The 17,344-nt window shown below is 39.6% G+C and overlaps 2 protein-coding genes across 11 annotated transcripts in view; one reads left to right on the top strand and one right to left on the bottom strand.

Moving 5' to 3' along the window:
• Positions 1 to 2,556, top strand: part of IGF2BP3 (insulin like growth factor 2 mRNA binding protein 3) — a 147,487-nt gene extending 144,931 nt beyond the window's left edge. For both annotated transcript variants that reach the window (XM_082398391.1, XM_082398392.1), the window contains one exon: positions 245 to 2,556. In XM_082398391.1, coding sequence (XP_082254517.1) covers positions 245 to 343 — 99 coding nt within the window. In that variant the 3' untranslated portion in view covers positions 344 to 2,556. The remainder of the gene's footprint in view (positions 1 to 244) is intronic.
• MALSU1 (mitochondrial assembly of ribosomal large subunit 1) overlaps positions 1 to 17,344 on the bottom strand; it is a 125,615-nt gene that overhangs the window by 98,461 nt on the left and 9,810 nt on the right. For 7 of the 9 annotated variants that reach the window (XR_014246446.1, XR_014246447.1, XR_014246448.1 and 4 more), the window contains exons 3-4: positions 6,854 to 6,935; positions 2,461 to 2,520 (exon numbers count right to left, since the gene is read on the bottom strand). Coding sequence is in view for 6 of the 9 variants with exons in the window: in XM_082398607.1 (XP_082254733.1) it covers positions 2,471 to 2,520; positions 6,854 to 6,935 (132 nt within the window). In the remaining 3 variants the exon portion in view is untranslated. Of the gene's footprint in view, positions 1 to 2,460; positions 2,521 to 5,281; positions 5,493 to 5,805; positions 6,599 to 6,853; positions 6,936 to 17,344 lie in introns of those variants that run through there. The other 2 variants (XM_082398611.1, XM_082398606.1) reach the window with 2 other exon arrangements.

The following is a 17,344-nucleotide window of genomic DNA, read 5'->3' on the forward strand; positions in this document are numbered from 1 at the left end:
CTTCCTGAGGGATCCTCCTCCCATGCGTGTCCCCATGTCATATAAATATTTCAGGCTGCTTGGTGCTTAACACTTTTAATCCCCCTTTTAGCAGGTGATTTCAGAGACTCTGCTAGGAAACTATTAAGTATGTATCTTCTAATCTTCAAATAAATTTCAATTTGAAGTTGTTGAAATGGAAGAGTAAATTAACTTTTGGTCATACTTGATCAGGCAGAAATTTCAAAGCTCTCTCCTACTGCAGGTTGCCCAGAGAAAAATTCAGGAAATTCTGACTCAGGTAAAGCAGCACCAACAGCAGAAAGCTCTGCAAAGTGGACCACCTCAGTCAAGACGGAAGTGAAGGCTCAGGAGACAGCCCACCACAGAGGCAGATGCCAAACCAAAGACAGATTGCTTAACCAACAGACGGGCGCTGAACCCCTATCCAGAATCACATGCACAAGTTTTTACCTAGCCGGTTGTTTCTGTGGACCAGGCAACTTTCGAACTCCTGTCTCTGTGAGAATGTATACTTTATGCTCTCTGAAATGTATGACACCCAGCTTTAAAAAAAGAAAAAAATTAGGGGGTGAGGGAGGGAAAGAGAGGAGCTCTGCACTTCCCTTTTGTTGTATTCTCAGTATAACAAATATTCTAATTTTTCTTAATATTCATTCCCCCATAATGCCAGAAATTGGCTTAATGGTGCATTTACTAAATTCATCAAATAAATAAAAATAGATTGCTCCTATGTCCAATTGTTAAAATTGGATCAGAATAGAATTATTACAAGAACTTAAATGTTAAGCTATTAGCATAGAAAAACTGTTCTCAGTTTTATGTAACACTAACACAAATAACCTAAGGGAAGTGCTGAATGGTGTTGGCAGGGGTATTAAATGTGCATTTTTACTCAACTACCTCAGGTATTCAGTAATGCAATGAAAGCAAAATTGTTTTGTTTTTTTCTGAAAATTTTATATACTTTATAAAGGTAAGTCCAACTGTTTTTTAAAAAATAAAATTAGCTAACAGGCAAATAACTGAGAAAAAAATTTTACTTCTGGCTGGTGACAGTAAAGCTGGAAAATTAATTTCAGGTTTTTTGAGGCTTTTGACAGTTATTAGTTGGAAAATCCAGTAAATGTTCAGTGATACGGAGCAGTGCCTATATTTGGAGAGCAGCAAATACCATTTATTTTTTTGTTTATGGTAGGGAAGTTTTTGATGGTACTAACAGAGCAAAGTGGCTGCAGGAGGTTTTGGAACGGCTAGTTTTAATAAATGGCTTCAGGAGACTTCAGGGTTTTTTTGTTTGGCTATGTGATTGAATGCATAAATGCTTTGTGCTTTTGACTATCACTACCTAAAGCAAGTGTATCTACGGAGACATGCAGCTCCTGTGAACTTTAAATTGATTGGTAAGAAGAAAGCTTCAGCTTGCCTTACAGGATGCTTAGTTTGCCAATATATTTCAGATCAGTTGGTCTATGCTTGGAGCAGACCCCAAAAGAATTGCTTTGTGAAGACCAATGGGGCAGTCAGACGGTGTGACAGTGTTTAAAGGCAATAAAAAGGCTACATCTGCCCGTGCCAGGCACTGTCATGAGCCTCACACTAAGCTATTTTGAAGATTTTAAGCAATGATAAATCAAGAAGAATGAAAGGCCACCTAGAATATTACATAAATTGCAGCAGGATTTCTGCATTCTCTGCAACCAGTTATTTGAAAATAAGTCAAAAGGTAGAAAAATACAAGAACAACTTTTGGAATATAATTTGAGTGACTGTGATACAATACATTTGACCTTTGATACTGAACGCACTCACCCATTCCCTAACTTGATGGCAAAGCCTGGTGTGTACAGTCATGTGGGTGTGGGTGGTCTCCAAGGCCACACTGCTCTCAGAATTGTTTCTTTTGTTCATTAAATGATCACAGTCGTCATACTATACTAATCTGAAGGGCATATATAATAACCCTTAAATCATTTTGCTTCATTTGTATTTCAAGATGAATTTCTACAGACTAGGTATAAGTTTTTCTGAAGATCACTGTATCATTTAAACATTTTGAAAATGACTTGAAATGTTTTCCTAAATGTTTTCAGAAAATCAGTTTATTTTGTAGTTTTAGCCAAAAAGTGCCCTTTTTGTCACTGAATTCATCTAGCATTCATCATTTTCTTCCATACAATGAATTGCTTTAAAAAAAAGTAATGGACTGGCTTTCTGGTTGGATTTTGGGTAAAATGTGCTTAAGGCCAGAGCTCTTCCTCAGTATTTGATTTTTCCAACTTTTTTTTTTTTTTAAATACAGATAGGTGCTACATTTATATCTGCCTGTTTAAATTCTGTCATGTTTCACTTCTAGCCTTCTAGTGTGGCAAATCATGTTTTACTTTCAATTAAGCATTGGTAATGGAGTATCTGGTAATACTAGGAAATAATTCTGTTGTAATTGAGTTTTGTACTCACCACATATGGATCATTCCTCATCTGTAATGTGCCCCAAATGCAGCTTCATTTTCCAGATACCTTGATGCAGAATAAAGTGTTTCATTATCAGGTGCAGCCTGCTGTGTAGTATGTTTTATTTTTGGCTTTTCAAATTAATGTGAATGTCCTGAATTTGGTCAAAGTGTAAACTTAGATTTTTAGTAATGCTATGTCAATCTCAAGGTAGGCACCAGTATCTACCAATGTCCTTACTGTGAACCTAGATAATACTGTTGCATATGAACTGAGAATTAAAGGTTTTACGTTACAGGACCAGTGGGGTGGCTATGTTTTCTGCTTTATTGTTTTAAAATTTTTGGCTATACTATTCTACAGAATAAGATTTAAACTTAAACTCTGAAAACACTTTGCTAGGCCTGGGAACGAGCATTCCTAGCACTGTGGAATGAAATGGTCATGAAATGCCCCCCAAACCATGGTCAAATTTATGACCACGAAGGAGCCCTGCTGACTGGAAATTGGCGCTCGCCATTGGCACTTGCTGTCTGCCTCTACAAAGATTAAATCATGAGCTGCTGCAGCTGCTGACCTTCAACACCCCCTGAAAAGGAGTTCAGAGTGGAGAACAGGAATGAGGCACTCTGTGCTCTGGGAAAAACTGGCAGAACAGGTCTTCAGATAGATATAGATAGATATTTTCAGGAGAAGATTTTATGGGCCCAGATTCTTGCATCTTCTCATACCTAGAGAAACACTAACATCATTAATGGCGACATCTGCTTTGGCTATATTAAGGGGAATATTACAATTAAAAGTCAAAATGGAGTAGCTATGGTTTAGACATCCAAGAAAATAACTAGATGACACTGTGGGTGTGATTTCAGGCAAGTCCCTGTATTGCTAAGAACTTGAGTTTTCTGAGCTGTGTCAGACTTGGATGCCACCAGCCGTTCTCAAAATAATGTCTGCTGGCAGCTGGTAACTGCAACCTTACTTTTTAAAGGTCTCCTCTTATAACTACTACATTTTTAGACAACGGAATTGCTTTAGATCATACATTAACAAAAAGAAGAGACATGTTTGATGACCAATAGCACCTGTTATCTATGTGTTAATACCACATTAAAAGTTAAAACCTACCTCAAACTAGGCAACTGGCTACGTGGCTACAAGTCTCCCCAAAGCACCAGGTCCAGACTGTGTTTCAGGCTTATTCTCCTGAAAAGAAATGACGTTTATTTTGCCTATTAAAATCCCGTTGTCACTCCTCCAACTACTTCTCATTGGGTCTGTTACACCAAAATGGCAGACCAAGGGATTGAGATTTTAATCATACAAGACTCAGATCCAGGACTCGGGAATCAGAAATATTTCCAGTCCAGTGTCTATTCTCCAAATTGAGGCAGGACTATGCCCTATTGTAGCACGAAGTGGCCAGCACTGTTGTCGCCCAGTTCCCTGAACTGGAACTGGGCAGGACTCTGGGGGGCTCCAGAGTACAAAACCTTTCTCTGTCCCCTGTTTCTTGTTTGTAGGATATAGGCTTCACTCAGCCTCCTTGACCTTCCCTGAGTTCCAAAGGGCAGATTCAAACAGTTGCTAATCAGGGAAGGGAGGGGATGCAAAAACGGGAGGAGCAGTCAAGTAGTGGTACAGCCTAGGAGCAGGGTCCTGGTTCCACCTCAAGGACTATGCATAACAATATCTTTGAGTTCTGCAGGAACTAAGGCCCCCACCCAGGTGCAGGATGTTAACTTCAGGCTGAGGGCAAGATTCCTGGAGCACTGCCCTGTTACCTCACTACCAATCGATCAGAAGAAAGTCACACACCCTGCAGCCCTCACCCCAAATTTTGCCTGCCTTTTCTGGGCCTGGCGATGACCGTCCTGTTAGGCCTCCTGTTTGGCCCTTGTCTGTTTCAACTGCTTAAAAGGTTCATCCCCCACAGGGTCCAACAGTTTCAGCTAAACTGCTGTTACTACAAGGATGAACGCCAGTTTCGGGCACAGAATACCTCAATTTACATCAGGTAGAGAGAGACTTCTACTCGGACTTCTACTCTACAGGACTACGCCAACTCTCAGCAGGAAGTAGTTACAGAAGAAAGTGACCTCCGCTCCAATTCCCAAGAATTATCTTGAGTATGAAGTCTCTCATGGAGGAGATGTTAGGGGAAACACTGAAACTGCCTGCCCTGGCCAGGCAACATAGTAACCACTTGCATGAGTTATCTTAAACAGGAGGTCCTGGTAAGGAATGCAGAACTAACAAGCTACTACCAACTGGAAGAACTCAGGAAAGGTCAAAAGGAGAGAGGAGACTCCAGTCTATATGTCCTGCCAACCTCCCAGAATCCCTCTCACTGGAATCCACCTTGGCTGAGCCATGCGTGCGCCACCGGGAAGGACCCCGAGCCAGAATGACTGGCCAGAGACAACCCAGAAACTGACCCCATTCCCATAAAACACGAGACTGTGAGCCATGTGGTGGAGCAGTCCTCCTGGGTTCCTTTACCCTCCTGCTCTCCACCTGGGTGCCCCTTCCCAATAAAGTCTCTTGCTTTGTCAGCAAAAAATAAAATAAAAATAAACTCTTAGCAGAGAGCTCAAGTAAAACACAGGGGCCAATGCAACTTCCAGGAAATCCTGCTGAGATCTCAGGAACAAAGATAATATATTAATTTTAGTTTGAATGTACTGATTCATGGTGTGAGAATTAGCTCACTTACCTACAATTTCCATGTGTCAGTTAGGATTAGTGTCCATAGATAAGACTTGTTTTGACAACAACCAGCTAGGCAGGGTTTAGGAGTTATAAGTGACTCAATCCAAATCTGAAATGACTAAAGCAGTTCATATCATTTTATTCACATTTAAACTCCACAGGAGCCAGAGATGAAGTGTCATCTTCTATTCCAAGAATGAAGTCTTCAGGTAAGGTCTCAGGTGCTATCTGAGCTAACTGGTCATCATAAGAACGAAGGGTCCATAATTTCTCTAATTCATAGGTTTCTCTGGTTTCTGGAAGCATCAAATGAATCACCATGCTGCCTATCAAGGACAGATAAGACTTACAATGAAGAAGCAGTTCATTTGCCTTTACCCTTGTGATCTCATAAACCTCTGTGACAGTAAGAACAGTGGTTCTCAAAGTGTGAAACCCAGATTAGCATTATCTGAGAACTTGTTAGAAATGCAAATTGTGGACACCATCCAGCAAAAATACCACAGAAGTGATGCTGTGCTTTTCTCAGTGCATCATACAGGAGGTATATGATATCAATTTGTAACATTACTCGTGATGGGTTTCGCTTGGGAGACAGTCCTCCAAGGGTATCATCACATTTCTGCACAGCCTGTGAGCAAAGCACCGACAGGCTTTTGTTCTGGACTATTATTTTTAAGGATGTTGGCAAATATTCTCAGAACTACTGTCTCCCTCTGGATCAAAGCGCAAGTGTGCTTACAGCAGTGGTTTTCAATCAGAGACATTTTTGATTTTCACAGTTGGGGGGGTGGAGAGGAGAAGGAGAACATCCTACAATACACAGAATATTCCTCTGCACCTGAATTACCTGGCCGAAAATGTTATTAGTGGCAAGGCTGAGAAACCCTGACATACAGCCTTGGCCGAAAAAGTGTTTTCCACCAGAGCAAATGCAGGCCTGCTTCCTGCCCATTACAAAAGATGTGGATACCCCAATCTCAGGGTTCTTCTCGTGGAACTTTGTGTGCAGGTGCCATCTGGTCTTGTGTTGCTCAGGGACCCTGGTGCAAAAATGCTGCTTGATGCTGGCTACTGCTATTGCTGAGTAACAAACTGTGCTTCATCAAACCTTGACTAACTTGTTAGCTTACAGGTAAGATAAAATCTCAGACCCTTCACAGTTCTTCAGTTACTGTTTTTCCCTTTGTATTAACTATCTTTTGGGGAAATAATTTGAAACTATGCATGCATTAATACCCAAATTTGTTAAATCTTTTCAAAATTCTAGTCCTCTGCTCTTGTCCTTCCCTGTGACTAGAATGCCCTTCACCTTATCTGAGTTATTTACGGCCAAGATTATGTGTACCCCAAGGTGCCTTCCACCACCACTAGGGGATCTCTCCCATGTTATCCATCCTGTTCTCCACCAGCTTTCTGACCTGTATGACAACTCACATACATACCATGTGAGATGAGGATTTCACATGTGAATAAGACCAACTAAGTTATAAGAAAACTTATTTTAGACACACTTCAAAAATTGTATGCGGAGATAAGAACCTGCTGTATAAAAAAATAAAATTCTAAAGTTAAAAAAAAATGTATGTGGAGAAACACTCAGATCTCAATCCTTTTACAACTGAAAATAGTTCAAGATTAGTGCAATATCAAATATTTATCTGTAAAATGTGCCAAAATAACTTACCAAAGTCCACACAGAGCCAGTCATCAGTGTCCTTCCCTTCGATCTTAACATGAGGCTCACTTTTACATTTCAGATATTTGTACTGAAAAAAACCAGACCACATATTAAAGGGGAAGAGAATAGGGAAAATCTCTGTTCTTACTGAGGGTCTGGGGATATTTTTCTTGGTCTTAATTTGGCAACTAGCTTATTCATTCCTCACAGCTACACCATGCCCCTTAATAACACAGGGAAACTATTTTCCCCCTTAAATCCTACCCACCTCCTACACCTCTCTCCTGAATCCTCCTGCCCAAACCCTTCTGACAGGGCCACCTCATTCATTTACCAAGGTGCCTCAGAGGCAGGCCTAAACTCTCTCAATATCCACTTCTCACATACATCATCCTTTCTGTCCATCCCAGCTTCCTTTCCCTCTCAGGGGAGACAGATGCTGCCTTCCTGTTTTAAGGCTAGGTCTTCTCAGTTCTAATGATTCCATCTCATCTACTTTCATGACAATGTTAATGGGATTTTATCATCCCATAATCTCTATTCCCAGCAAATTCCATGAATAGTCTAAAACAACAAATACACTGTTAGAAAAAATACTATTACAAGACAAAGACATTATATAATGATAAAAGGGTCAACCAACCAAGATGACATAACAATTAGAAACATGCACCAAAAACCAGAGCTCCTAAATATATGAAACAAACACTGACAAAATTAAAGGGAGAAACAGATAGCAACCCAGTAATATAGGAGAGTCAATACCCCATTTGCATTAATGGATGGAAGATCAATAAGGAAATAGAGAACTTGAACAACACTACAGACCAAGTGAACCTAATGGACATTAACAGAACATTCTACCCAACAACAGCAGAATACACATTTTTCTCAAGTGCACATGGAACATTCTCCAGGACAGATCATACGTTAGGCAACAAAACAAGTCTTAATAAATTCAAAGATTAAACTCATATAAAGTATATTTTCTGATCACAATGAAATGAACTAGAAATCAACAGAAGTAAAACTAGAAAATCCACAAATATGCGGAAATCAAACAATTATTTTATTACCTTAAACAACTGATCAAAGAAGAAATCACAAGGGAAATTAGAAAATATCTTGAGACAAATGAAATTATAGAACGCAGTGAGAGCAGCAGTAAGAAGAAAGTTTGTAGCTGTATATGCTTACATGAAAAAAATAGTTCCCAAATCAACAACATGAATTTATACCTTAAAGAACTAGGAAATGCACCATCAAAAAATCGACAAATAATAAATGCTAGAAAGGGTGTGGAGAAAAGGGAACCCTCTTGCACCATTGGTGGGAATGTAAATTGATACAACCACTATGGAGAACAATATGGAGGTTCCTTAAAACACTAAAAATAGAATTACCATATGACCCAGCAATCCCACTCCTGGGCATATATCCAGAGAAAACCATAATTCAAAAAGACAGATGCACCCCAATGTTCACTGCAGCACTATTTACAACAGCCAAGACATGGAAGCAACTGAAATGTCCATAGAGGAGTGGATAAAAATGTAGTACATATATACAATGGAATATTACTCAGCCATAAAAAAAGAATGAAATAATGCCGTTTGCAGGAACATGGACCTAGAGATTATCATACTGAGTGAAGTAAATGAGACAAATATCATATGATATCAGTTATATGTGGAATCTAAAAAAATGGTACAAATGAGCTTATTTACAAAACAAATAAAGTCACAGATACAGAAAACAAACTTATGGTTATCGAGGGGGGAGGAGGGATAAACTGGGAGATTGGGATAGACATATACTGTAGATACTACTATATATAAAATATATAACTAATAAGAACCGACTGTAAGAATTAATAAGAGTATTGAGGGAACTCTACTCAATACTCTGTAATGACCTATATGAGAAAAGAATCTAAAAAAGAGTGGATAAATGTATATGTATAACTGATTCACTTTGCTGTACAGCAGAAACTAACAACACTGTAATTGAACTATACTCCAATAAAAATTAATTTAAATAAATAAATAAATGCTAGAGAGGGTGTGGAGAAAAGGGAACTCTCCTACAGTGTTGGTGGGAATGTAAATTGGTACAGCCACTATGGAGAACAGTATGGAGGTTCCTCAAAAAACTAAATACAGAACTACCATATGAGGGACTTCCCTGGCAGTCCAGTGGTTAACACTATGCAGGGGTGTGGCTTCAATCCCTGGGTGGGGAACTAAGATCCTGCACACCATGCGGCATGGTCAAAAAACCTACCTTAAGAGATATAGATAGATCTAGATACAGATACAGATATAGATAGATATATAGATATAGATGTATATAGAACTACCATATGATCCAGCAAGCCCACTCCTGGCCATATATCCAGAGAAAACCATAATTCAAGAAGACACATACATCCCAATGTTCACTGCAGCACTATTTACAATAGCCAAGACATGGAAGCAACCTAAATGTCCTTTGACAGAGGAGTGGATAAAGAAGATGTGGTACATATATACAACAGAATATTACTCAGCCATAAAAAAGAAAGAAATAATGCCATTTGCAGCCACATGGATGGACCTAGAGATTATCATACTAAGTGAAGTCAGACAGACAAAGACAAGTATCATGGTATTGCTTATATGTGGACTCTAAAAAAAATGGTACAAATCAACTTATTTACAAAGCAGAAATAGAGTCACAGATGTAGAAAACAAACTTATGGTTACCAGGGGGGAAAAGCGGGGGAGGCGGGTGGAGGTGGACAAATTGGGAGATTGGGATTGATACATACACACTACAATATATAAAATAGATAACTAATAAGGACCTACTGTATAGCACAGGGAACTCTACACAATACTCTGTAATGATCTATATGGGAAAAAAATCTAAAAAAGAGTGGATATATGTATAACTGATTCACTTTGCTGAACACCTGAAACTAACACAACACTGTAAATCAACTATAGTCCAATAAATATTATAAAATAAAAAGAACCAGGAAATGAAGAACTAATTAAACTTAAAGCTGGCAGAAGGAAGAAGTCAATGACCAAATTAAAACAAAATAGACAAAAATCAATGAAACCAAGATTTCGTTTTTCAAAAAGATCAACAAAATTGACCAATAAGCCCCCAAATAACTAAAATCAGAAATGAGTGAGGAGACATTAGAGACAAAACAAACTGGAAAACCCAGAATAAATGGACAAATTCCTAGAAACACACAACCTACCAAGACTGCATCATGAAGAAACAGAAAGTATGAATAGCCCTATTCAATAATAGCAACAGGATTAAGTCATTAATCAAAAACCTCCCAACACAATTGTATCTCAAAAGAAAGGGTCGGGTATGGAGAAAAGAACACACAGAGAAGAAGGAAGGAAAAAACCTCCCAACAAAGAAAAGACCTGGACCACACAGCTTCTTCACTGGTGAATTCTACCAAATACTTAAACATAAGCTGACATCAAATTTTGCTAAAACTCTTCCAAAAAAACTGAAGAGGAGGGAACACTTCCTAACTTATTCTATGGGAGTAGCATTAACCTGATACCAAGACCAGACAAAGACCCTATAAGAAAAAACTACAGACCAATATCCTTGATGAATACTGATAGAAAAATCCTGAACGAAATACTAGCAAACCTAATTCAATACCGCATTCAAAGAATTATATATCAACACCACATGGGATTTATTCCTGGAATGTAAGGATGATTCCACATGAAAAAAATCAATGTAGGGACTTCCCTGGTGGCACAGTGGTTAGGAATCCACCTGCCAATGCAGGGGACATGTGTTCGAGCCCTGGTCTGGCAAGATCCCACATGCCATGGAGCAACTAACCCCGAGCGCCACAACTACTAGAGTCTGTCTGTGCTCTAGAGCCCATGAGCCACAACTGCTGAGCCCACGTGCCACAATTACTGAAGCCCATGTGCCTAGAGCCTGTGCTCCGCAACGAGAGAAGCCACTGCAATGAGAAGCCTGCACACTGCAACAAAGAGTAGCCCCCACTTGCCACTACTAGAAACAGCCCGCGCACAGCAACGAAGACCCAACACAGCCAAGAATAAATTAATTGAAAAAACCAATGTAATAAACCACATTAACAAAATGAAAGACGAAAACCATAGGATCATCTCAAATTTATGCAGAAAAAGCATTTGACAAAGTTCAATACCCTTTCATGATAAAAACTCAACACAGATAAGGAAAAAAAAAACAAACCTACCTTAAGGTAATAAAGGCCATACATGAAGAGCCCACGGCGATTAGATATCATCATACTTGATGGCAAAAAACTGAAAGTTTTTCCTCTCAGATCAGGAAAAACACAAGAATGCCCACTTTTGCCACCTTCTATTCAACACACTACTGGAAGTTCTAGCCATGGCAATTAGAGCAAGGGAAAAGAAAAGAAAAAAGTAACAAAATTGGAAAGGAAGAAATAAAATTGTCTCAGTTTGCAGATGACATGATCTTTATACATAGAAAACCCTAGGGCTTCCCTGGTGGCGCAGTGGTTAAGAATCTGCCTGCCAACGCAAGGGACACGGGTTCGAGCCCTGGCCCAGGAAGATCCCACATGCTGCAGAGCAACTAAGCCCGTGCGCCACAACTACTGCGCCTGCACTCTAGAGCCTGCGAGCCACAACTACTGAAGCCTGCACGCCTAGAGCCCGTGCTCCGCGACAAGAGAAGCCACCGCAGTGAGAAGCCTGCGCACAACAAAGAGTAGCCCCTGCTCGCTGCAACTAGAGAAAGCCTGCATGCAGCAACGAAGACCCAACACAGCCCAAAATAAATAAATAAATTTATTTATTTATTTTTTTAAAAAAGAAAAGAAAACCCTAAAGATTGCACCCAAAAAAACCTGTTAGAAAAAATGAATTCAGCAAAGTTGTAGGATATTAGATCAAAACCCCAAAATCAGTTGCGTTTCTGTACACTTAATAAGCAACCTGAAAAGAAAATTAAGAAAGCAATTAGGGAACTTCCCTGGTGGCACAATGGTTAAGAATCCTCCTGCCAATGCAGGGGACATGGGTTCGAGCCCTGGTCTCAGAAGGTTCCACATACCGCGGAGCAGCTACGTCCATGCACCACAACTACTGAGCCTGTGAGCCACAACTACTGAGCCTGCATGCCACAGCCACTGAAGCCCGTGCACCTAGAGCCTGTGCTCCACAACAAGAGAAGCCACCGCAATGAGAAGCCTGCACACCACAACGAAGAGTAGCCCACTCACTGCAACCAGAGGAAGCCCGCGTGCAGCAACGAAGACCCAACTCAGCCATCAATAAATAAATTTTTTTTAAAAAGAAAATATTTCTATTTACAATAGAATCAAAACGGATAAAATACTTAGAAATAAACATAACCATGGAAGCAAAACTTGCACAATGAAAACTAGAAAGCATTGCAAAGGTGCCACCAATAAGCAGACACTCTCTATCCATGAATTGGAACACAATATTGTTAAGACTTTACCTACAGATTCAATACAATCAATCTCTATCAAAATCCCAGTGACATTTTTTTGTACAAATAGAAAAATCCATCCTAAAATTTATATGTAATCTAAAGAGACCCCAAATAGCCAAAAACAATCTTGAAAGGGAAGAGCACAGTTGAAGATCTCAAGCTTCCTGATTTAAAAACTTACTACAAAGCTACAGTAATCAAAACAGTGATTAAGATAAACTTATAGACCACTGGAATAAAATAAAGAGCCCATATGGTCAAATGATTTTTCAACAAGGGTGCCAAGTCAATTCAATAGGGAAAGGCAGTCCTTTCAACAAATGGTGCTGGGAAAACTAGATTATCTATATGCAAGAGAATGAAGTTGGAGTCTTTATCTGACACCATCTACAAAAACTAACTGAATACCAAAGACCTAAACATGAAACCTAAAACTATAAAACTCTTAGAAGAAAACACAGTGGATGAGATTGGTTCAAGATGGCGTAGAAGGACGTGCGCTCACTTCCTCTTGCGAGAGCACCAGAATCACAACTAACTGCTGAACAATCATCGCCGGGAAGACACTGGAACTCACCAAAAAAGATACCCCACATCCAAAGACAAAGGAGAAGCCACAATGAGACGGTGGGAGGGGCACACTCACAATAAAATCAAATCCCATAACTGCTGGGTGGGTGACTCACAAACTGGATAACACTTATACCACAGAAGTCCACCCACTGGAGTGAAGGTTCTGAGCCCCATGTCAGGCTTCCCAACCTGGGGGTCCAGCAACGGGAGGAGGAACTCCTAGAGAACCAGACTTTGAAGGCTAGTGGGATTTGATTGCAGGACTCCAACAGGACTGAGGGGAACAGAGACTCCACTCTTGGAGGACACACACAAAGTAGTGTGTGCATCGGGACCCAGGGGAAGGAGCAGTGACCCCATAGGACACTGAATCAGACCTACCTGCCAGTGTTGGAGGGTCCCCTGCAGAGGCGGGGGGCGGCTGTGTCTCACCATGAGGACAAGGACACTGGCAGCAGAAGTTCTGGGAAGTACTCCTTGGTGTGAGCCCTCCCAGAGTCGGCCATTAGCCCCACCAAAGAGCTGGGTAGGCTCCAGTGTTGGGTCACCTCAGGCCAAAGAACCAACAGGGAGGGAAACCAGCCCCACCCATCAGCAGACAAACGGATTAAAGTTTTACTGAGCTCTGCCTACCAGAGCAACCCCCAGCTCTACCCACCACCAGTCCCTCCCATCAGGAAACTTGCACAAGCCTCTTAGATAGCCTCATCCACCAGAGGGCAGACAGCAGAAGCAAGAAGAACTACAATCCTGCAGCTTGTGGAACAAAAACCACATTCACAGAAAGAAAGACAAGATGAAAAGGCAGAGGGCTATGTACCAAATGAAGGAACAAGATAAAACCGCAGAAAAACAACTAAATGAAGTGGAGATAGGCAACCTTCCAGAAAAAGAATTCAGAATAATGATAGTGAAGATGATCCAGGACCTCGGAATAAGAATGGAGGCAAAGATTGAGAAGATGCAAGAAATGATTAACAAAGACCTAGAAGAATTAAAGAACAAACAAACAGAGATGACCAATACAATAACTGAAATGAAAACTACACTAGAAGGAATCAATAGCAGAATAACTGAGGCAGAAGAATGGATAAGTGACCTGGAAGACAGAATGGTGGAATTCACTGCTGCGGAACAGACTAAAGAAAAAAGAATGAAAAGAAATGAAGACAGCCTAAGAGACCTCTGGGACAACATTAAATGCAACAACATTCGCATTATAGGGGTCCCAGAAGGAGAAGAGAGAGAGAAAGGACCAGAGAAAATATCTGAAGAGATTATAGTCGAAAACTTCCCTAACATGGGAAGGAAATAGCCACCCAAGTCCAGGAAGCGCAGAGAGTCCCATACAGGATAAACCCAAGGAGAAACACGCTGAGACACATAGTAATCAAACTGGCAAAAATTAAAGACAAAGAAAAATTATTGAAAGCAGCAAGGGAAAAACGACAAATAACATACAAGGGAACTCCCATAAGGTTAACAGCTGATTTCTCAGCAGAAACTCTTCAAGCCAGAAGGGAGTGGCATGATATACTTAAAGTGATGAAAGGGAAGAACCTACAACCAAGATTACTCTACCGAGCAAGGATCTCATTTAGATTTGATGGAGAAATCAAAAGCTTTAGAGACAAGCAAAAGCTAAGAGAATTCAGCACCACCAAACCAGCTCTACAACAAATGCTAAAGGAACTTCTCTAAGTGGGAAACACAAGAGAAGTAAAGGACCTACAAAAACAAACCCAAAACAATTAAGAAAATGGTCATAGGAATATACATATCGATAATTACCTTAAACGTGAATTGATTAAATGCCCCAACCAAAAGACATAGACTGGCTGAATGGATACAAAAACAAGACCCATATATATGCTGTCTACAAGAGACCCACTTTAGACCTAGGGACACATACAGACTGAAAGTGAGGGGATGGAAAAAGATATTCCATGCAAATGGAAATCAAAAGAAAGCTGGAGTAGCAATTCTCATATCAGATAAAATAGACCTTAAATAAAGAATGTTACAAGAGACAAGGAAGGACACTACATCATGATCCAGGGATCAATCCAAGAAGAAGATATAACAATTATAAATATATATGCTCCCAACATAGGAGCACCTCAATACATAAGGCAAATGCTAACAGATATAAAAGAGGAAATCGACAGTAACACAATAATAGTGGGGGACTTTAACACCTCACTTACACCAATGGACAGATCATCCAAAATGAAAATAAATAAGGAAACAGAAGCTTTAAATGACACAATAGACCAGATAGATTTAATTGATATATATAGGACATTCCATCCCAAAACAGCAGATTACACGTTCTTCTCAAGTGCGCACGGAACATTCTCCAGGATAGATCACATCTTGGGTCACAAATCAAGGCTCAGTAAATTTAAGAAAACTGAAATCATATCAAGCATCTTTTCTGACCACAACGCTATGAGATTAGAAATGAATTACAGGGGAAAAAACGTAAAAAAGACAAACACATGGAGGCTAAAGAATACGTTACTAAATAACCAAGAGATCACTGAAGGAAATAAAAAAATACCTAGAGACAAATGACAATGAAAACACGACAACCCAAAACCTATGGGATGCAGCAAAAGCGGTTCTAAGAGGGAAGTTTCTGGCTATACAAGCCTACCTAAAGAAACAAGAAAAATCTCAAGTAAACAATCTAACCTTACACCTAAAGAAACTAGAGAAAGAAGAACAAACAAAACCCAAAGTTAGCAGAAGGAAAGAAATCATAAAGATCAGAGCAGAAATAAATGAAATAGAAACAAAGAAAACAATAGCAAAGATCAATAAAACTAAAATTTGGTTCTTTGAGAAGATAAACAAAATTGATAAGCCATTAGCCAGACTCATCAAGAAAAAGAGGGAGAGGACTCAAATCAATAAAATCAGAAATGAAAAAGGAGAAGTTACAACAGACACCGCAGAAATACAAAGCATCCTAAGAGACTACTACAGGCAACTTTATGCCAATAAAATGGACAACCTGGAAGAAATGGACAAATTCTTAGAAAGGTATAACCTTCCAAGACTGAATCAGGAAGAAACAGAAAATATGAACAGACCAATCACAAGTAATGAAATTGAAACTGTGATTAAAAATCTTCCAACAAACAAAAGTCCAGGACCAGATGGCTTCACAGGTGAATTCTATCAAACATCTAGAGAAGACCTAACACCCATCCTTCTCAAACTCTTCCAAAAAATTGCAGAGGAAGGAACACTCCCAAACTCATTCTATGAGGCCACCATCACCCTGATACCAAAACCAGACAAAGATACTACAAAAAAAGAAAATTACAGACCAATATCACTGATGAATATAGATGCCAAAATCCTCAACAAAATACTAGCAAACAGAATCCAACAGCACATTAAAAGGATCATACACCATGATCAAGTGGGATTTATCCCAGGGATGCAAGGATTCTTCAATATACGCAAATCAATCAATGTGATACACCACATTAACAAACTGAAGAATAAAAACCATATGATCATCTCAGTAGATGCAGAAAAAGCTTTTGACAAAATTCAACACCCATTTCTGATAAAAACTCTCCAGAAAGTGGGCATAGAGGGAACCTACCTCAACATAATACAGGCCATATATGACAAACCCACAGCAAACATCATTCTCAATGGTGAAAAACTGAAAGCATTTCCTCTAAGATCAGGAATGAGACAAGGATGTCCACTCTCACCACTATTATTCAACATAGTTCTGGAAGTCCTAGCCACGGCAATCAGAGAAGAAAAAGAAATAAAAGGAATACAAATTGGAAAACAAGAAGTAAAACTGTCACTGTTTGCGGATGACATGATACTATACATAGAGAATCCTAAAACTGCCACCAGAAAACTGCTAGAGCTAATTAATGAATATGGGAAAGTTGCAGGATACAAAATTAATGCACAGAAATCTCTTGCATTCCTATACACTAATGATGAAAAATCTGAAAGAGAAATTATGGAAACACTCCCATTTACCATTGCAACAAAAAGAATAAAATACCTAGGAATAAACCTACCTAGGGAGACAAAAGACCTGTATGCAGAAAACTATAAGACACTGATGAAAGAAATTAAAGATGATACCAACAGATGGAGAGATATACCATGTTCTTGGATTGGAAGAATCAACATTGTGAAAATGAGTATACTACCCAAAGCAATCTACAGATTCAATGCAATCCCTATCAAATTACCAATGGCATTTTTTACGGAGCTAGAACAAATCATCTTAAAATTTGTATGGAGACACAAAAGACCCCGAATAGCCAAAGCAGTCTTGAGGGAAAAACACGGAGCTGGAGGAATCAGACTCCCTGACTTCAGACTCTACTACAAAGCTACAGTAATCAAGACAATATGGTACTG

This window comes from Balaenoptera borealis, assembly GCF_965194805.1.
Source record: "Balaenoptera borealis genome assembly, chromosome: 7".
Taxonomy (NCBI): domain Eukaryota; kingdom Metazoa; phylum Chordata; class Mammalia; order Artiodactyla; family Balaenopteridae; genus Balaenoptera; species Balaenoptera borealis.